The following is a 20,306-nucleotide window of genomic DNA, read 5'->3' as shown; positions in this document are numbered from 1 at the left end:
GCTAAAAGAATAAAAGCGCATTCTCAAGGGCAATCAGGAATTATGTAAGTGAAGTGTACTGAATCGAACTAACGAAAAACAAGTTCACAAAACTTGAGGAATCACTCAATACCATTTTTGAAAGCTGTTTATATTCAATGAAAATCTGAAATAAAATCATAGAAAATAACTTTAGAATGGGGATTTCCTGAGACTTGCTGCAGAAGTTGAGGTCTTCAAACATACTTTCAAGCAAACTGCTAACACCTTGGAATCCACATCTGCCTCCAGTAAGTGTTTTCCTGATATTACAAACGATAAATTTTCAATTTTACTGAAATCGATTATTTTTGTTTTGTCTGTAACTTTAATGGCAAGTTAATATTCTGAACGTTCTAGGCAAGTTAATATTCTGAACGTTTTTATACATACTTCTAACAAGCGAAACTTGTCAGAAGGCTTCATAATTGTTGGTTTTTCATACCCAACATTAATAAAGTAGGAATAAAAAAAGTTTTCCAGTTGACTTTTGGGGGATTTACTTTACTTTTGCGCACATTTTTCAAAATATAAAAAAACAAAAGAAAATAATACTCATTATTATGATTTTCACGCTGACATTAGTGATCTGTTACTCGAATAAAAAGCTCCGTTCATCTAAATGAATCTGGAATACTTGTTTTAATTTTCAGGTTTTATATGAAGACTAAAATCGGTTCTGAAAATTTTCATGAAACCAGTTTTTGAGTCTAAAATTAGAGTCTCAAAGAATGTTGAAACAAATAACTTGTCAGAATCGACAAAAATAGGAAAAATTGTAGATTAGTTTTGAGGTTTGCTTAATAAAGTTTCTTTAGTGATAACACGTCGGGTTAAGAAGCTAATTTTCGCATCCCGCTTCATAGAAAAAAAGAAGAAAAAAAGCAAACTAATAAAAAATGGTACACTGAAACTAACAAAAATTTCGTCCTCAGTAACTTTGAACGACGTGCGATTTCTCGGAATGGAATATGACAAAGAACAAGATGCGAAGTTGGAAATGTCAGGTTTGGACTTTTGCAATTGCAGCCTTACTCATATTCTTCAGTGTAAGAGAATTTTATAGATTCGTTTTTTGAGCATATATATTTTTCAGCCAATCTAATTATATTATGTTTGGGTTGAATACATGTAAAATACACGAGAAACGTCGAGAACAGGTAAGAATACACTTCGAATTTCAGTTTTGAACAATTATTGTTTGAATTTCAGTTGAGATGGGAAATGGAAGAATGGTGGGACGCCACATATGCTCAAAACGACATCGAAAGTCGTGATATTTTTGAGAGGAAATTTTTGATCTTTCCTGTCTACATGAAGACTCATGCATACGTGACAGTGGTCGTCAACTCCAACGCTCTTTTTCAGAAGAGAAGTGGAGGAACTGAGCCGTGCAAGATTTTCCATTTGGGTACTGGTCCCATTAAAAGATACGGGTGAGATTTTTGATTCAGCAAGTTTGAAGCAAATTTCTGGAATTTACAGTTTGAAGATGACGAGTAAATTCTTTGCCCTCCTCGATTATCACCGCATGAAGCTCAACAAACCTCCATTTGTCGGAAAATCGTTTCATTACAAGAAAGTGCAAGGTCTTGAGCCATGGACCATGAGAAGTAGGAAGATGCAGCTTATATGGGCCGTCAACATGATGCTTCAGAAAGGTTGTGACCAAATCAATAAAATGGTAAGTTTACCAACAACACAAAATTATCAAGGAACGTTTTAATTCAGAACTACAACTTTCCACTGGTAGAGGAACTGGTGACTGGAGAATTGTTACTTGCATGTTTCTGCGAAGCATTGAGCAAGACATAGTGAATTATTCAACCGTAAGAAAAAACACACAAAAAAATTAAACTTTTAAATTTTTAGAAAGATGACATGTTTGCATTCTACATTATTATGAGAAGGACAGTTTATTTAATAGCATCAGTGGAAGAATATTGCTCATGTACACCAAAGCGCACTATTGAAAAAATCAATGAACTTCTTAGTTAATCTTCAATCATTTTGCCAAACTCTTAACGAATTTTGTTTGCATATAATTGATACTAACGTGTTCTTGTTCGTTTTCTCAATTTTGTTTTGTCAACTTTGTGCTCCTTCAAGGCTATCACATTACTTTTGCTGTATCTCAGGCTCATTAAGCTCCCTTCGCTCATCTTATTGGTTTTTATCTATAGTTACTATTGTTGTTGCTTTTTAATGCATGAATATATAAGACTATAATACATTAATTTTCAATAAATTTAGAAAGATATTACGTTTATTGGCATTTTTTTTAGCTTTCGAGTTCTTCTTACCGAACAGATTCTAGGTACCGAGTTGGGTCAGTTTCCGTTATTGTAATTTTGTAACAAGCATCGGAAAACTCCATAACTTTGGTTGGAGCAGATTTTTTGAAAGCATTCATTATGAGTCCACAAAGTACAAAAATTAGTTTAGAAAACTGGAAAAAAATTGAATGCTTGTCCGTACCTTGGCAAAACGAGATGTGATTTGGATTCATTAGACGACAACAGTGAACGGATTTGGGAATTCATGCTCGTGTGGTCCGATATCGTGAACGTAGAGGACTTCTGGTGGGTATAATACTGAGGTGTTGTCATCAAGAAAAATAGGAAACTCATCATTGTGCTTGATCTTGTATCCAAACCTGAAGAAAACAATTATTATTCAGAAAAAAAATTTTTCTCACTTTACACGGAAATATTCAGTTAGACGAATCATTTCGCCAGTCTCTGGGTCTTTAGTTCTGACGTTCCATATGCTGAAATACAACATTTTCGGTTATTGATACATAATTTTTCAAAACTGGATTTTCTCAAATTAAGATAAGTACTACATATACCGTAAAAACCTTGTGCTTGCTCTTTGATCTTGATTATCTTGATTTTTAAACAAGCTATGAAAAATGTGTCAACTGATGATGTGTTGGTGATATTATGACAAACGTTTTATCAGTTGCCAAATTTTTGTTATCTCTTATAGAAATTGAGATAATTGAGCACAGAAGGCAAGTATTGCATGACGTTCTACTACAGCGTTTACGGTGGGTTCAGTAGTTTATATTTTTAACTAACATGAAAAAAAGATTTTTGGAGCTCAAATAACGCAGTTTTTTTTCAAAAATTGTTTTCTTTCGAATGTATTTTTTCCAAAAAGGAAACATTATGATAGAATAGTATATAGAATACATCTTCATCTAATTTTTAACCAAAAATTTTGCTGTTATTCAAAAACTGTATTTTTTTGAGAAAAAGATTTTCCAGGAAAATGTTTCATAAAAATGTTCTGAAAATGTTCTATTTCTGGGGTCCAGAGTGTCTTATGGATCACTGCAATTGGAAAAAAAATCAACTCACTATTCTTCCAAAATGCCTGGCCTTCCAGTGACTTCCTCTTCTTCGGGATAAACAGTGAATGTGACCGGTGGACGAGAGTAGAATAAATCATTTAACTCGTCGGTTTTAAGCATCCAGCTTCCGTGATAAAGACGTAAATGATCCCGAAGAGACATTACCCTGGAAAAGTTGATTAAAAATGTTATAAGTGTTGCAAAAATGAGTAGTGCTGCCTGTATACAGGAAGAAAAGAAAGGAACACGAAAGAGAAAAGAGGGAAAAAGAAACAAAAAACGAACACAGCTGGCAAGAATTTTCAAGGTTCAACTATATATTTGTCGCGCTGTGAAATGTACTGAAAATGTATTAGACACCTCCATGGACTACATGTTAATCAAGAGAGTCTTACAAAAAAAAAAGGAAATTGTATATCACAAAAACTATCACCACGCGATGCAGATGTGGAGAGAAGGCGCTGGGGGCCCGGGGTTGTGAGTTGGGCGCAATAGTTGTATGGTGGTACCGCAGGGGACAAAGAAAGGGTGAGAAATAGCAATCGGTAAACATCGCGAGTGTCGGCGCTTTTTTGATTTGCAATAAAGGGCAAAAAATACGGAAAATCACAGAAAAGGTGTTGGTTGGAAAGAGGGAAATCGCAAAGTTTCTGAAAAGCTTCTGTTCCGAGAAGGAAGCATAAACCGTGCAATAAAATATCAGATGTTTCATTCCAATGACTCATGATGCTGGGGCAACTGACAATAAACAGGGTATCAAATGAGATATGATGTGTGGTAACAATCAACAAAATACGACACGTTTTCTATATGCAATATATGCTAATTGGTGATTCATTTACCGAGAAAAATTACAGTACGGTTATGCTTAATTAGCAGGTATGTAATTAACATTTAGAACGGATTTCAAAGTTAGAATAGATATTTTTAAAATAAAAATGATAAAGATAGGATTACTGTAAACCTAAAGAAAAAAGTTAGCTTCAAAAATACCCGTTCTGATTTTCAAATCCACTGAGAATACTATTTAAATAGTTGTTGATTAAGTACCACCGTAGTGTAATTTCTTAAAGTCTCACAGTAATCCTATCTTTAAAGTTTTCGAAGTAAACAAAAGAATCGGTTTCCCATTTATTGTTTTTTGATGTTCACTTTCCCATTTGCTTTTATGGGAGACTCATAAGGATCCCATACTTGGAATTTTAGCCGACAAAACTTCCACGATTCATTTTCCCATTCTTCCTTTCCTCACCTGCTCAGGTTCATAAAAATGCAAATTTGGCATCATAAAAAAACAATGCATTACGGTTTTCTCAGAAATTTACATATTTCCGAATATAAAATATTCGTTGAGAATTGAATGAAAAAATCTTGATAGCGGATTCTTTTCCTTCCACTTTTTATTTTTCCTCTTCTTCTTTCCTCGTTTCCCTATATGGAGTCTTCCATCTCTGTGTTTTATGGACCATAATACCTGTGCAAACCCACCTCCACCACACTTCCGTCGAGTACCATAAACTGACATTATTATGTTTTACGACAAGCCCACCTCTTCTCTCGTTTAACTTCACTTTTTAATCGTGTTCGCGGAGTCAATTCAACAATTCATATTCGTTTAGGTATGACTCTTTGCAAGGGTTCTAACAGAACGCTGTGTGAGTCGGCATATGGTTTGATAAGTGAGAAAAAATCGGAAATGATGGATATCTATTTGTTTGGAAGCATTGAGCCAGGTAAGATCGTTTTTTGATACTTCATTAACTTGATAGTTGTTTAATCTAATGTCCCACAATTCAAAAGCACAGTTACGGTCAATCTATTACACCAAAATGTGTTTTCCAGCTGATTTTCGGTGCAAAAACAGTAAAGACGTCTTTAAGAAATCGGCAAAGAGCTAAAAATTGAGAATTTTCAAAATAAAATTCTGTGAATGTGAAGTTATTAATCTAGGTTTGTTTAACACCCTCCAAGGTTTTCAAAGTGATCCGACACTTGACGTTCGAGCTCGAGCCTCCTGAAAATGGTCAATATCGTTCAAAGTCAACTGATAAACACGTTTTTGTATGTCTTTGTTGTTTATCTACGTTACTGTAACCGGTACTGTAATTAGTCTGGTAGTTTTCTTCCTCTACTCTCCTAAAATTTATAAGTTCAAAATATTTTTTCCAGAGACAATGGCGATCTACATCATTCACAACAACGAGTACCATGACGGTTACACTTGTGAGCAACTCGGCCATTTGATTCGGATCATGAGGGCCAGAACTTCATGTGAGTGTACTGAAACGATAAGTTATTTTTATCAATAATACTTTCGAACGGTTTTTTTCAGTACTCGACCACAAATATGACTCTGACTCGATCATCAAAAAGACTGAACAAATCATTGAAAAGGTAAATTCATTGATTCCCAGTTTTTTTCTAAATTCATGTTTTTCAGTACAACTACCAAAAGAGACTGAAGAATGACACTTTGTATCAATATGAACGAGCAGCGCTTGCAAAACCTCCCATTGGACCAACTAAGCAGGTTGAGGAACTACCAAAGATTCAAAATGTGTCGGATCCAGTAGCATTCCTGGGAATCGCAGAGATGGTTGGAATCGGGTCCAGCACGCCAAAATCTGATAAGATTAAGAAGAAAGTTGGACCGAAAGACGATTCTAAAGATGCTCCGAAAATTCTTCTTCCCGAAATCCTAATCGAACAACTCTCCCCACCAACAAGTCCTCAATCCAAAACCTAAACGTCACCAGACAACGCCTACATTTTTTTTTTCCATTTAACTTATCAAACTTTTTTTTGTAATTTATTGCTCTTTTTGGCTCTTATCACGCTCCTTTTCTGCAGATACGTTTCTTTTTCCAAAAACCCATTTTCCCTCTCTCTTCTCCATTCCTCCACACATTTTCAGACTTTCCCTGTTTCTATTTATTTCTAATATTTGACTAACGTTCCCACCCATATTTTCCCGAAAATTAAATCTCCGTTTTTTTCCATCAAAAAAAAATCCGAGCCCTTTCCAACCCACCATAACCGTTGTCATTTAATTGTAGTAAAGATTACATTTTCTTAAAAGCTTCTCTTCTTTTCCGTTCGTATTCCCCTGTTTTCGTAAATCTTCTTTTTTCTGCTTCTGGAGACAAAAATGGAAGTATAAATTTTTCGGATAATAATTCTTTCTAGATCGTAAAATTGTATAAAAATTGTATAAAAAGGGGCGTTTCTCCATTCTTGGAGTTCCCTCGCTTCTTCTAGGCGACCAACTCGGAAAGCAACCTTTGTAGTCGCTTTCTTCCATTTTCTCAGAGAGTGAGGTCATCAAAGTCTGAAATTTGTTTTAGTTTCCCTGTTAAAGTTCGAAAAACAAACTGAATTATTTTTCTCGGTAATTAATGTCTCAACGTACACTTGTTTGGTGCCACAAGGAAGAATCCAGCATTTGCACTTATGCGACGGCTTTGCAATTAAGCAAACGGGGAGGTCGAATGGATCAATATCTCATCGGAGGGCTTGAACCAAGTTAGTTTTTTTGAACATAGTTGACAGTCGGAACGTTTGTAAATGAAAAACCGGGAAAAGGGGATCTTATCTTGCAATTTTCGTGAAACCACCAAAGTTAAAAAAAAAAGTTTGTTAAAAATTGTCGAATTCGTTTTTTGAGTAACTGACCAATCTTGCCAAAAAAGAACATTTTTTCAAATCGAAGGGGTATTGTAAATGAAATCAATAGAATACTGTGGTTCATATCGAGAGTATACTGTAAATAAAATCAAGAGTATGTGGTAAATGTCGCAAGGATACTGTACAGGGTGGCTATTAATTATTGACACCGATCCAAGCCTTCATAACTCTTCTAAAACTCGATAAAATTTTTCAAAATTTTGGATAAAATAATTTCAGACGCAAAATTTATAATAAAGCAAAAGTTTTCAAATACAGTTCTTTTCACTCTGACGACAGTCTTCAAAGGCTTAGGAAGGAAGGCAACGACGGCACGGAATAATTTTCGACCTTTGTGTGCCCATATCTTCTGAAGGGGGGTCATCAGAAGTGTGATATTTTGTATTTTTCTGAAGACACTATCTGGGTCCAATACTCTAAAACTGAATAATGTATTGTTTTAAGTGTGAGGAGAAATCGATCCATTCTCGTGCCTAGTTCAACTACGAAAAATTGAGTTTGAACATCCCTGGGGTGTCTTTGGCACTGAAAACCGTGGCTCAATCTTGTCGAAACGCCCTTTATTAACTTTTCGAGTAGGATTCAGATTAGTGCAAATAATTGATAACTTAGATTTGTTCCATAGTTGATTTTAATTCGAAAATTGAGGAAAACAAAGGATTTTTCGCAATTTCCAGTTTCCATCAAAGATCAAAATCGTGGCAGAAAGCGAAATTCTATTCGTAACTTTTTGTTAATGTCAGACAGATGACATATCTTTGAATAGAGTTCTGCAATTTTGAGAGACCTTGTTGCCATCGACTGTAAAACTGATCACCCCAAATTAATGCCCTCCTGTGAGTGTTTAGGTTCGTGCCGCTCAAAAAGTTGGTATTTTTAAAAAGGCTAGAAATTGTACTTTTCGGAAAATAATTTTCATCAAGCATCGAGACATTTTGAAGTCAGCAGCGAGCTTTCTGTGACACTAGTCTGAATTTCAGCAAATCCTCTTTTTCACGACTATAACGATGGTATCTGATGTCACAGATACCCCAAAATTAATTATTAGTTTGCCCACGTTAGTGTGAATAAGAAAAATTAAATGGGCTGTAGGGTTGGAAAATGAGCTACCATTCAGTTCAGACGTAATATTATGTGATGAAATTTGGCAGGGAAACGCATAATGAGTAGAGGAATAAAAAAAATATGAAAGAACACACATTAGTGCGTCTGGTATGCATCATATCTAGCTCGCAAGTTTGGTGTCAATAATTAACAGCCACCCTGTAAAAGTCTTATGGATAAAACAGGTGTAATCAAGATGATACGGTAGAAGTTGATAAAAACTTTAGAAATACTTAGAAATATCTTATCGAGATACCTATGAAAATTTTAAAATCCGCTCTCCAGTTTCAGCCAAGTTATATCATTTTCAGTACCAAAAATCGCCTTTTCAGTTCAAAACATCGATTTTCCAAGACGATTTTCTCATATATTTGGGCGTTTGGCAACATGAGAATTAGTGTGTTATACTTAGAGTTAAATGAAAATTTATATTTCAAACATGTTCTCAGAAATTTTATATTTCTGTTACGAATAAATTTGGAAGATCGTGGAAAGTTCAAAAATTAAAAAAAACGTTTTTTTTCGAGAAATTGCCTGCACTATGAAGTTTCATTCAAGTTTATGTATAACGCAACAAATTTCATGTTCTGAAACGTCCTAGAAATTAGGAAAATCATTTTTGAATATTGCTGTTTTGCACTGAAAAGGCGATTTGTTGTAAAAATGATATTTCACAACATTAGTAAAAATTCGCAAATTCCTAGAATATCTACCGATACAAAAATATTCGAGTTAGGAACTTTAGACGCTGTGGCTCGGATGATCCACCACAACAACATCTTCCACGAAGGCAGCACCGCTGATCAAATGGCCGAGTTGCGCCGTATCATGGATGAGAAAAACAGTAAGGAATGAGTTGGAAGAGTTTTCCGTTTACCAAAATTTCAGAACTGGCGATGAAGTATGAAATCCACACACTCTTGGTGGCTGTCCGAAACCACTTGGTCCAGGTTTGTTGATCAGATCTATTTATCATGCTGACTCTGATAATTTTCAGATTCAAGATAACTCCGCCCCTGCTCACGTTATAAAGCAATCAGGAATATACCCAGCTGTATTCACTGAAGCTGATATCTAATCGTTTTTGATAAACTTCACATTGCAAGATCAGCTCTACAAAAGCGAGGAGTATGGATACCATCCAAAAAAGCCGAGGAGGATCCAAGTTTCAATTTGGACGATTTGATAGTCCACCCGTTCAAATTTGGAGAGCTCCCAGTTTTATCCTTGCCGTGTGGCATCTTCAGTAGTCGGGAATCAGACAATGATGTCATCCAAATCATAAGAAATGGAGCAGACGCGAAGGGAGGCGTGAAACTGTTAGCGAAAAACAGAAAATCATTTTGAAATCCTTTCGGACCCCCACTACAATTAATAAACAAACCCATTACAGTATTCGATTATTGCCTATTTCACATAACCTTTTCACGTTCTCATCCAATAAAAGTGCTTCATTCCCAAGACATTTTTTCCGTACTTGCCCCATTCACATTGAAAATTTGGCCAGCACCTTTTATATTATTGATTCCTCGGAAGTTCAACTTTTCCTTTTTTCTCCTTTTATATCTGAAATTCCGTGACGATTTTTTCCCGTCTATTAGATTTTCGAAACGCCAAAAGACCTTTTTGTCTCTCCCAGAAAAAAGTTATTCTCCTAAATGTCATTCAGATAGAAAGAAAGAAAGAGAGAAATAGAGGGAGAGAGAGAGAAAAAAAAACATATGCAGGTGGTCCCATGTTTTGAGTTTACAGTTTTTTAGCATGGTACACCACCTGTCCACTTTTTAGTCCCTTTTTTGAATCTCCTAAAATTATATCTCGATTTCTCATTTCTTCTGTTCAATTTTCAAGCTTTTTTTTCATAGAAAAAATGAATTGTATTTTTCCAAAATTGTCGTGGCTAATCTTTAAATCTCTTCAGAAAATCTCAGACAAATGTCCGACTCCGTTTCGCTAGAGTTAGAACAGTTTTCTCTGGACCAAACCAGAGTTTGCGATTGTGCGGAAATCTTCCGTCAGCCTGTTAACAATCGCTATGACAAGTCTTTCGATGTGTATCTGGGCGGAGAACCAGAACCTGGTATGTTCCTACTCATTTTAGCAGATTTACAAACAGTATTTCTAGGTACCCTTGGCCTCATGCTGTATCACAACCAGAGATTTCACGGAACTCCTCTGACAGAACAAATCAGCCAGCTCGTCCAGTATTTTGATTTTTGGAAGGGTAAGTTGCATTTAAAAATAGTCGATTTAAACTCAGTTTGAATTTTAGAAATGGGCAGAAACTGTGACATTTCAAGGGCCATCACCGACGTCATGTCTAATGTTAAACTAGTAAGAGTTACGGACTCTGATCTGGGAAAAGTAATGAATTTTCAGCTGGAAAACGACAAAGACAATAAACTGTTCCCACCATGCCAGAGAAGAGTATGTTCGGATCCTGAAATGATGGGCGAGCTCAACCACTTGATGGTTATGGAAACATTCTTGACCCCCTTCGGAGTTACCAAGATTGTCTCTCCGGATAGACCTGGATTCCGACCATACAAATGGAATGAGGACACCGATGCCGGGATTGTTAGCATATATGATCAATCGTCGTCTGCTAACAGAGAGGCCGAGAGGAACCCGCGCAAGAGATGCAATGAGTCCGCCCAGCTGATGAGAAAGTTCCATGGCAACGAAGAAGGAGAGGTCAATGATGCTGAAAGAAATATCTAATTTCAATTGTTCCAAGTTGTTCTGTGAGCCTACTTCAATCAAATAATCAATAGAAACCAGAATCCGAAGAATATTTCGGAAAAGATAACGTTTTTAAAAACCATATCCATTTGCATTTATCTACCAAAAATGTCACTTTTTTTGAAAAATTCAACATTTCACCAAAATATTCGGAAATTTTTAATTATCCTTTTTTGTATGTAATCGTTGTTTTTTGCTGATTTCACAGTATTTTTCCATAAGTTGTCTGGTGTTTCCCCCACTTCCAATGTCATTAAGTTCACTTAAGATGTATGAAAAGTGTGTTCAATATCTGTAACTTTAGAGCCAGACGTTCCAAACCTAGAACTGTTTGGTTCATCGTCTCTCTGCTATGTTAAAAATACCGAATAAAATTCAATTCAGAAAATTCAAGATTTTTCAATATTTTTAGAGACCGTCATTTTTGACAAAAAACTTTTTTCTGAACTTCTATTTCTGTCATAACCAAGACAGGCTCAATACTTTGTTGTAAGATAAAAATCAAAAACCTGAACATTTTGAAAATGCGTGAATTTTTTTCTAAACAATTTTAGTCTCTGAAAATTTCCAAATATCAAAAATTTTCTGAACTGGCTGAAACTAGTTCAAAAAAATTCTTACCATAATAGTGGAACGTATTGAAAAAGTTTCATCGTCTTAGCTCGTCCCGTTCAAAAATTACAGCCAAAAAAAAATATTTGTGTCCTGTATTGTATAGCGAACAACTGTAGTTTGCCGTATACATATACATATGTATGATGGAAAATGAAACATGTTTTGATTATTCTGGTTATTTTTATATTTCCAATAAGTCATACTTGTAACAGGCCGCTTTTTCCCGAAATTCGGAGGCCCGGCCCGGCGGGCCTGTCATTCCACAAGTTTTGAAATTTTCAAAAAACATAAGGGGGGTCCTTTATATGATTTTTTTCGAACAAAAAAATTTTTTTGAGTTTTTTTTGATATTTTTTTATCAAACAGACAAACAATCCAAAGAAACAAAAAACATAGAAAAAAATTGTATTGAGAGCTCAAAATGTGGCTCAAAATGACAAAATTTTTGCTACCGGGCCTTCCGGGCGGGGCCGGGGCCTTGAAAATTTTCTAATGCCCGGGCCGGGCTCGGGCCGGCCCGGAATTTTACAAGTATGCAATAAGTGAAGCTCAAAATTCTGCTAACTGAAAAATATAGAACCAACGTAATGTTGGAAGGAAAACCCATATTTATCAGTGCTACCAAAAAATTCAGTGAATTTTGAGTTCGAGTGAAGTTTAACTTCTCATAATTTTTTTTAAATGACGCAACTTGAAATGGAAGTTAGACTTTTCCCTTTCTAGCTAAAAGAAATATCGATTTTCAATTCAAAATATTTATTTACTTGATAGAATAAATTGTATAACTCATTCAGAACTTGTCTGGTAGCCCCTCAAGCTTCACGCAGACAACCTTCTTGACCTTAATTCTGTCTCCATTGGCAGCTTTGACGTGGACACTAGAAAGTTGATTATTCGTTTCACACTATAAAGTTGATAACTCACTTTCTACCCTTGCATTTTCCAACCAGATCAAGATTCACTCCTTCGGCCAGAAGAATGCTGTCGTTGACAGTATGATCTCCGTTAGAAACATCGGAACCTTCTTTTTCTCCAAGCAAGAGATATGCGTTTCCATCATTTGGGCAGCTAATTTTGGTGTACTGCTTTCCTTTTCTTTCCAATGTCCTTAAAAGTTATTTATATGTTCAATAGTTTCAAAAACTAGTTGAATTCAACTACTCACAAGAATTGAGCAGATTTGGCAAGATTTTTGATTCCATCTGGCACAGAGAGTTTCTGTGGCTTTTTACAATGTCTGCGGTGTTTCTCCTCACTGCTGCTAGATTCGGACGAAGAGTAGTCATAATACCCATGGTTTCCTCCATAGGATGGTCCCTGGTAGCTGGGGCGATCGTAGTTATTGGCACCGTATCCAGACGAGGCAGCTGCCGTGCACACAAGACCAAGAGTTAAGAGCACGAACATCTTCGATATTGAAGATTGATCGGTGACAATGATTTCTGATAGCTGAATGATCTTTTTTATACTACCTTTTGTTGTGCACGTTCTCAAAATTTAATCATGTCAAGAAAGATACAAAAAAGGTGAGTCAGACCAGGAAGAGGACACGTCTTGCTGACGTTGTGATCTTTTTTCCCTTCGATTTTGTCACTTTCAATGTTTTGGGAAGGAAAAATCTAAGGTTCTAGTATAAACATATGGCTCCGTATAAAAGGATCCTCAATGAAGAACACAATCACCTTGACTTCAACATCATGGCTTTTCTGATTTTGTCAGCCGCATTCGTTGCTATGGTCGCTGCTGGTGGATATGCAGTAAGATTTCGCTGAGGATTTCAAGCAAACTTAATGTTAATTTTTAGCCAGCTGCTGACAATGGAGCCTCCTACCCGTCCGGACCTGCTCACTACCCAGTATATCGTGATGACAGTTATGGCAGTTATGAAAGTCGTGAAAAGAAAGACCGTTAGTGTAGTTAAAGACAAAAAACTAAAAAGGATGACTTACTTTCAGATTTCCGCAAACTGAAGGATCTTGACGCTGATAATGTCTTTGATGCTGATATCACGTAATATTTTCTCACAGAGAAGTCAAATTCAAATCAACTTTTTAAACAGATACTACAAGCACAGAGGAAGTCACTATGCTAAAATCAGCTGCAAACAGAACACTGACCCAAAGAAATACACCTGGATCTTGGCCGATTCCAAAGACAAAATTCCAAGCTTCGGACTCGATGACACCGTTGCTCTTGCTGGAGGAATCAACGTTCAGTACGTCGCCAAGTTGCACAACAAAAAATGGAGAGGCAACAACTTTGTGAATGATGATAAAGAGTCCTTCAAACGTGTCGGATGCCTCCATGGAGATTTTGACGCATTTCCTTTGATTTAAGACAATCATTATTCTGTTCATTTAAAATTTTGAAAATTTAATTTTATGAAGAGTAACATTTTATTCGTTCATTCAAATTTTGAAATAACTTTCTGAAAGAAAAGAGAAATTGACGATTTTTCAGAATATATGTAACTGTTCAATTTGAAAAATCGAATGAAAATGCCAAACTGTTATCGTGGTCTGAGAAAAAACCCTGAGAAACTTGTCAAATTTCAATTTTAACATTTTTCTAACTTGTCAGCTTTCTCTTAAAAGCGTAAGAGTAAACTACCAAATTCTTCGAGCCTATTTCAAATTTTTTTTTCCTATTTCATCACTTTTTTGACGATTTTTAAAAATGTAAATCTTAAGAAAATGAACCAAAATGATGTACATAACTGAACAAACGGTGAAAATTGTCGAAAAACTGAGAAAATGAGAAATAAATATTCAAACTAAGTTAGAAGAATATTGTACTTTCCTCTTCCGCATTTAAGAATTAAAGGGATAACCACCCTTCTTTCCTCGGTCAAATGTGATATTTATGAAATACACTTATATTTTTAAATAAGAAACAAAAACAAAAAGACTAACTTTTGTAGTACTTGAAAATTTATAAAAAACTTTAAAAAACTTCGAAACTGAACGGTTTTCGGAAGGTAGGTTTCTAGAAATCAATCCATTGTCCATTTGACCTAGTTACACCACACGGACCAGGCCAATAAATATAGCCTGAATATATTCTCTAACTTTAAATCCAATGTCGTTCAATGTTTTTTGAGTATTTCCCGCGTTCTCGAGATATATTGAAAAAGCAGACAATGTCTTATCATTCTGTAGCTTTGAAAATCTAAAATCATAATTTTAAACTGATTCTAGGTCAAATGTATTCTATTACTCTCGTCCGAAATCAATGCACGTTGCGGCCAAAAATTTACTCAAAATCGCATCGTCGGTCGCACAGCGAAAAAAAACAAATTGATGCATGCGCCTTTAAATACCGTACCTCGGACGTTTTTTATTTTGGGTCCTATTTGCCTGTTTTTTTTTATTTTATAAGTAGGCGCCGCAATGAAAGGGGGCGGGGCGACCGAATTTTTCTCCCCTTTTCAAAAGTCCATTTTTGAAGTCGTGTACCGGGCGTTAGAAACTCTTGATTTCTACGGTTAGAACTTGTCCTTATGTAATCGACTGCGACAAATCGAATGGGATTATCAGTTTTTTGATAATGTCTTCATTTTGATTCGAGAACTTCGAAAAACAGAAACCAAACTGACCAAGTGGACTAAAAATTTTGGATGGAAGTTCGTGCCCAAAGATTTTTTGATGGATTCTGGTAGTTTATGAAATGGAAAATTGGATTTTGAAATAAAATCGAAATTCTACTGACGCGGTTGTCTCTAATTTTAAGCCAAAGTTCCAGCCAAAATACATTAAAAATTTCAGCGATGACCCCAAATTTTCTTTGAATATTATGGTAAAACTAAGTCTTGTGTACACCTGTGTCAAATTTCAAAAAGATTGATTACCATTCAGTAGTTTTAATACACATCTGTAAATTATAAACTTCTAAATTTTTTGATTTTTGAAAGTGTTGATGGTGGCACAGGTTCGTGCCACCGATGTTTTCTTTACCATAAGATTCTACGCAAAATTTGCCACTAAAAACAATCATAATAAAAAATTCTACTGACGCGGTTTTATGTTAAACGCCGGTTTCCTTATCTTTCATAGAGAAATTTATGAAAAACAATAGGAAAGACGCAACACCGGAAGGGGGCGACCGGCAACGAAAAGCCGCCGTTTCCTCTCTCCCATCTAACGCTTTCGCAAATAGTGCAGCGGTCTGCCCACCGTTGTTTTCTCGGCCGTAACGTGCATTGATTTCGGACAAGAGTAATATAGTTTTTTAAATTGATTTTGAAACACGATCAAGCCAAAAACTGGCATGGGAAAATGTATACCAAAAAGACAAATTCATTTTAAAATATGTCCACAAAAATAATCAATTGAAAATTAGTATTTGGTAACTGGATTTGGTTGAGGAAGTTCCACACAAGCAACTCTTCTTATTGACACTTTTCTTCCATTGTATGCTCTGGCGACAGTGCTGAAAAGGAAAAATACAACTTCTGAATATAACTTTCTTTTATTCTTTTCTTTAAGCCTACTTTCTCTCATCGCATCTAACAGTGAAGTCCAAGTTGAATCCAGATGAAAGGAGAACGGTGTCTTGGAAAATGACCTCTGAGCCGAAATGGAAAATTGTGTCGCCACCATTCTTTTCGGCCACTAGAGCGTATGGCTTTCCGGTGTTTGGACAACTGATAGCGATATAAGTCTTTCCATCTCTTTCCAGTTCACTGAAACAGGGAAATTTATGAACAGCTGTCAGAAACGGAACTCACACAAATTTAGCACGAGCAGTTCTGTGTCCGCGCACATTCAGTTGCTTGATCTTCTGGCATTTTCCTGCATTTTGATAAGGTTCGATTCCGGGTGGACGTGGTTCCTCTTCATAATGTCCGATTGGGGGGATTTGGGGGAGTGGGGCCGGCTGCCAAGAATCAAATGGGGAGATTCCGGGTGGACGTGGTACCTCTTCATAATGTCCGATTGGGGGGATTGCTGGTGGAAGTGGGAGCGGACCACCTGGAATCGAAGGTACACCGTATTCGCTAGATGCCTTTAAGGTGTAATCGTCAACAGGAGGAAAGTCAGATTTATTGTACGGGTGTGGCAAAGCTTGTTTATCGGACTTTTCTTGACCGAAAGAAGCAGTTACAATGAAAAGAATTGCCGAAAATACTAACCCAAACATCTTGAGCTGATATCAATGAATCATATACAGACACTTTTTATAGATTTTTTTGTTGTAGGATTCAGAGTTTTGATCTCCCACATTTGAAAGCCCACATCATATATTTTAAAACGTCGTGATTCATCTTGGGATTCGAAAGCATATCAAAATGAATAAAAGGGTGGCTCAGATGACACAATAATAACATACGGTCCCAAAATGAACTTTTGGATCTTATTGAGCGTGAGCTTTGCTGTAGCTCATTGCTCTTCGTATGAAGTAAGTTTTCAACGCCAATTTGGTAACGATAACAATTTTTTCTCAGTCTCTTGAAACCAGTGACGAATATGATAGACGAGACTCGTCCAGTAATGAGTATGAACGGCCAGACTTTCCTTATTCCCAACAAGATATGTATAGACCAAGACAAGGCTACCCACAAATACTTCCATCACCAGATTATCCAAGACTGCCTTCTGCGCCTTATGGTGGACCATCAGGACTTCATTACCCACAATATGACAGTAAGTTGTATTTATAATAATTTTTAAAAATTTGAAAATCTTTTAGACAGCCCAAAACTCAAAACGCTTCGCGGTGACAAAATTGTAAAAGCCAAATTGAGGTGAGTTTTTTGAAAACAGTTTGTATGGTATATAGTGGCGGCAATAATTTTAAAAGATGTGTTTTTCAGTGGGTGTTGATCATTTCCAGGACTATGGAGCTCAGTTATCAAGTGTCCGAGAACTTTCCGATATTTCCTAGTTTTTCAGCTATTAGCTGGAAGGACACTTTTTTTCTGAAGGACACTTTTTTTCCTGTTTTTGTACTAAGAACGTGAAAAAGCAGGTGTCCTTTAGAAATCGGCAAATAACTGAAAAACTAGGGAATTTCAAAAATTCTTTAAATGCGAAGATCGGACACTTGACAGCAGGGCTGAGCGAAAAATTTTTGGATCTTGAAACCGAAACAAATTTTTCTGAAAACCTTCAAACAATGTCCGAAAAAAAACATTTGTCCGGGTTTTTGCGGAGCCTAAAACAGGAAAATAATTTTTTTCCAAAACTTTTCGGACTCTGAAACCGAAAAAAAAAACATTTTCGATTTTTTAAAACACGGTTTTTATGAAATCACGGGCATCGATAAAGTAATACACAAAATAATTTTTCAGATACTATACCAGTGGCCCCAACACATACGTGGTCATCAGCTGCCCAAGAAACTCAACTCCTGGAGCATACACATGGATTTTGGCCGACTCGAAACGCGGAAGAACACCATCATTTGGACACCCGGAAACCGTAACCCTTGCTGGTGGTATCCATGTGGAGTACATTGCCAAATTAGTAGCTGATCAGAAATGGGAAGGCCGAGACTTCACAGATGACGAGAAGCACAAATTCCGCCGTGTTGGATGCACACATGGACAAACGCAGTCATTTGTCCAAAACTGAAAAAAAATGCATGAGCTTTATTAATTTTGTCTGTTTTTCCTCGTTTTGAAATAAAATGGACTGTGCACTCTTGTACATTTTAGCCATGCCTGCAAGAATTTTGAAAATTTGAAATGACAGAACTCATGACATGTACATGACAGCTATAATTAGCGTTACTCAAAACGAATTTCTCCGGTGGTGGCCAAAGCACTTTATTTTGAATTCTCTAAATTCTCGAAACAATTTTCTGCTTCTATAAGAAACTTTTAATACCAGCTGTTATTTCCAGTTCAGCGGAAATCTGAACTTTTTGAGGACGCGCACTTTTTGCCTCCTTATTTTTACATCTAAAAATAATTTGTGTTTGTGCAACGGGCCACGAAGCATCATAGAGTCCAAATGATGTTCAAAAAATTGCTTTCGCATCATTACATGAAAACGTCTTATTCGTTTTTGCTTGCTCTTCTTTTTTCATCCCAAAAGAAGAGAAGCTTTCATTTCCATTCTTTCAAAAGGATTTGCCTTAGAAACGTGTGGACGGAAGAATATATGTTCCCACAGTGTGTTCCCACAAGGTCTTAGACTCGGAAAGTGCATTCAGTTTTTTCGTCTCCACCTCTGAAAATTTCAGAATGAAAAAAAATAAGTTTGAAAATATTAGTAGGAAAGCATTTTCTAGATTTCTCTCCAATTTTTCCATTCTTCCATTTTTCTGACTCTTATTATAACTCCACCTTCCATTTTTTTTGATTTTAAAACTTTGCACTTGCGTTCTCAAAGTTAACGGAAACCCCATTATTATCATGAACCTGATACTCTCTGACATTCAGTTTTGTGGATTTTACACGTTTTCAGAACATGGGTCTAGACTCACTTTTCGAAGGATTTCCTCCATTTCCTATACCGGAAGCGGCACTACTACCGCCAAGTTTTCAACTTTGCAATTACCACCCGGTGGATCCTTCCTTTCAACCAGAAGCTTTTTTCCCATCAAGTGCAAGCCAAAACCTTATTCAGGAGATAAAAATGAATAAAACTGAAGAAGATCAGGAGATTGAGACAGAAAAAAAGAACCTAAAATGGAACGCGTTGATTGACGAGTGTAAGCAAATACTGAAAGATGTTCCAAAAATGGATGACCTTTTACGAGATGGTGGGAATCAAGACGATTTCTTGATGGGTGTTAAACGTGAGTAACTTCTTTATTTTCTTGTAAAATACCGTATATAGTCTGATATAGAGCCATCTTATAATTGCCTTTTAGGCTCAATTATTTACATTTGTGTGAGAGATACAAAAATGTGTCAGCTAATGAAATGTTGGTTGTATTATGACAAACATTTTATCAGTCGAAAGAGTTTTGTCATTTGTTATAGATATTGAGATAATTGAGCTTGAAGTGTGTGTCCTTCTAGTAAATTGTTGATGGTAAATAAGCTTGTCATACAGTTCTGGCTGAGAAATATAAGGAAACATGTGTTTCTCAGTTGATTTTAACTGTGTACCACACCCTTGAAAGTTCTCAAAGTGATCGCAAACTTGACAGCCGAGCTCCAGACTTCTGAAAATGGTCAATATGAACTGAAAATCACGTTTTGTTATATATTTATAGCCAAAACAGTAGTTACACGATTTCTAACTTGGTTTTCAGGATCGGCAGCAATTTTCAATCGACGACAGGAAATCTTTTTACTCTTATTCGCCGAGCCAGCTAGCCTAGAAAAGGACATGGTCCTGAAGCTATTGTCTAAGGTGCGAAACATGGATGAAGGAAGCTTCCTTGGAAAGGCTTTGGCTGTCTTTGACTCCGATCCTAACAACCCAAAATTTGCGGCACTCCGGAAGATTCGAGAGGAAAAAGAGAGGAGCATGAAGGCACGAGAAATGGATGCCAAGAACTTGATCCTTGCATTCCATCTTTCTAATCTAGAAATGGCGCAAAAGAACTGGCAACAAAAAGTGGAAGTTAGCGTTTGCTTTATGATTTGGCAAAATATTTTTATTTTAGAACACTCAACGATCATCCGATACTCGCACATTTCTCATCAATACCTCGGGAACAACGTTTTCATAAATTTTCAAAAGTTAGATTCTTATTTGTTATTCAGTACAGTAAGTGTTCATTCACTCGAAACCTTGTAATTTACATTCACTAATAAATACCACATGCCTACTTTGTTCAAAAATTCAAATATTTATACAAAATACTATGTTAGTCAGAAGCGATCGTC

The 20,306-nt window shown here is 36.2% G+C and overlaps 10 protein-coding genes across 10 annotated transcripts; 7 read left to right on the top strand and 3 right to left on the bottom strand.

The window, feature by feature from the left end:
* Window positions 1-1,130: 1,130 nt before the first annotated feature.
* Window positions 1,131-2,016, top strand: CBG27928 (the record flags this gene model as incomplete). Its single annotated transcript, XM_045240213.1, has 5 exons — window positions 1,131-1,178; window positions 1,231-1,454; window positions 1,504-1,679; window positions 1,750-1,847; window positions 1,891-2,016. The coding sequence occupies 5 exons, from the start codon at window positions 1,131-1,133 to the stop codon at window positions 2,014-2,016; spliced, it is 672 nt and encodes a 223-aa protein (XP_045099660.1).
* A 510-nt stretch (window positions 2,017-2,526) lies between these two features.
* On the bottom strand, window positions 2,527-3,538 carry CBG27927 (the record flags this gene model as incomplete). The annotated part of the gene is made up of 3 exons (XM_045240212.1): window positions 2,527-2,674; window positions 2,717-2,788; window positions 3,384-3,538. 3 exons carry the CDS (start codon window positions 3,536-3,538, stop codon window positions 2,527-2,529), a joined length of 375 nt encoding a protein of 124 aa, XP_045099659.1.
* A 2,012-nt stretch (window positions 3,539-5,550) lies between these two features.
* CBG15567 lies at window positions 5,551-6,122 on the top strand (the record flags this gene model as incomplete). Its single annotated transcript, XM_002645382.2, has 3 exons — window positions 5,551-5,647; window positions 5,709-5,770; window positions 5,817-6,122. 3 exons carry the CDS (start codon window positions 5,551-5,553, stop codon window positions 6,120-6,122), a joined length of 465 nt encoding a protein of 154 aa, XP_002645428.2.
* Window positions 6,123-9,060: 2,938 nt separating this feature from the next.
* On the top strand, window positions 9,061-9,242 carry CBG27926 (the record flags this gene model as incomplete). Its single annotated transcript, XM_045240211.1, has 2 exons — window positions 9,061-9,114; window positions 9,162-9,242. 2 exons carry the CDS (start codon window positions 9,061-9,063, stop codon window positions 9,240-9,242), a joined length of 135 nt encoding a protein of 44 aa, XP_045099658.1.
* Window positions 9,243-10,099: 857 nt separating this feature from the next.
* On the top strand, window positions 10,100-10,885 carry CBG27925 (the record flags this gene model as incomplete). The annotated part of the gene is made up of 4 exons (XM_045240210.1): window positions 10,100-10,244; window positions 10,290-10,388; window positions 10,437-10,498; window positions 10,544-10,885. 4 exons carry the CDS (start codon window positions 10,100-10,102, stop codon window positions 10,883-10,885), a joined length of 648 nt encoding a protein of 215 aa, XP_045099657.1.
* A 1,426-nt stretch (window positions 10,886-12,311) lies between these two features.
* CBG15570 lies at window positions 12,312-12,928 on the bottom strand (the record flags this gene model as incomplete). Its single annotated transcript, XM_002645383.1, has 3 exons — window positions 12,312-12,399; window positions 12,446-12,628; window positions 12,687-12,928. The coding sequence occupies 3 exons, from the start codon at window positions 12,926-12,928 to the stop codon at window positions 12,312-12,314; spliced, it is 513 nt and encodes a 170-aa protein (XP_002645429.1).
* Window positions 12,929-13,218: 290 nt separating this feature from the next.
* CBG15571 lies at window positions 13,219-13,857 on the top strand (the record flags this gene model as incomplete). The annotated part of the gene is made up of 4 exons (XM_002645384.2): window positions 13,219-13,278; window positions 13,326-13,428; window positions 13,477-13,531; window positions 13,581-13,857. The coding sequence occupies 4 exons, from the start codon at window positions 13,219-13,221 to the stop codon at window positions 13,855-13,857; spliced, it is 495 nt and encodes a 164-aa protein (XP_002645430.2).
* Window positions 13,858-15,855: 1,998 nt separating this feature from the next.
* CBG15572 lies at window positions 15,856-16,660 on the bottom strand (the record flags this gene model as incomplete). Its single annotated transcript, XM_002645385.1, has 3 exons — window positions 15,856-15,949; window positions 16,011-16,202; window positions 16,248-16,660. The coding sequence occupies 3 exons, from the start codon at window positions 16,658-16,660 to the stop codon at window positions 15,856-15,858; spliced, it is 699 nt and encodes a 232-aa protein (XP_002645431.1).
* A 198-nt stretch (window positions 16,661-16,858) lies between these two features.
* On the top strand, window positions 16,859-18,093 carry CBG15573 (the record flags this gene model as incomplete). Its single annotated transcript, XM_002645386.1, has 4 exons — window positions 16,859-16,918; window positions 16,965-17,163; window positions 17,210-17,264; window positions 17,811-18,093. 4 exons carry the CDS (start codon window positions 16,859-16,861, stop codon window positions 18,091-18,093), a joined length of 597 nt encoding a protein of 198 aa, XP_002645432.1.
* Window positions 18,094-18,933: 840 nt separating this feature from the next.
* CBG15574 lies at window positions 18,934-20,149 on the top strand (the record flags this gene model as incomplete). Its single annotated transcript, XM_002645387.1, has 3 exons — window positions 18,934-19,264; window positions 19,727-20,040; window positions 20,084-20,149. 3 exons carry the CDS (start codon window positions 18,934-18,936, stop codon window positions 20,147-20,149), a joined length of 711 nt encoding a protein of 236 aa, XP_002645433.1.
* Window positions 20,150-20,306: the final 157 nt, after the last annotated feature.

Source organism: Caenorhabditis briggsae, assembly GCF_000004555.2.
Source record: "Caenorhabditis briggsae complete genome, chrX, whole genome shotgun sequence".
Lineage (NCBI taxonomy): Eukaryota > Metazoa > Nematoda > Chromadorea > Rhabditida > Rhabditidae > Caenorhabditis > Caenorhabditis briggsae.
Note: the sequence above shows the minus strand (reverse complement) of the source record. Positions and strands in the feature narration are given on the sequence as shown.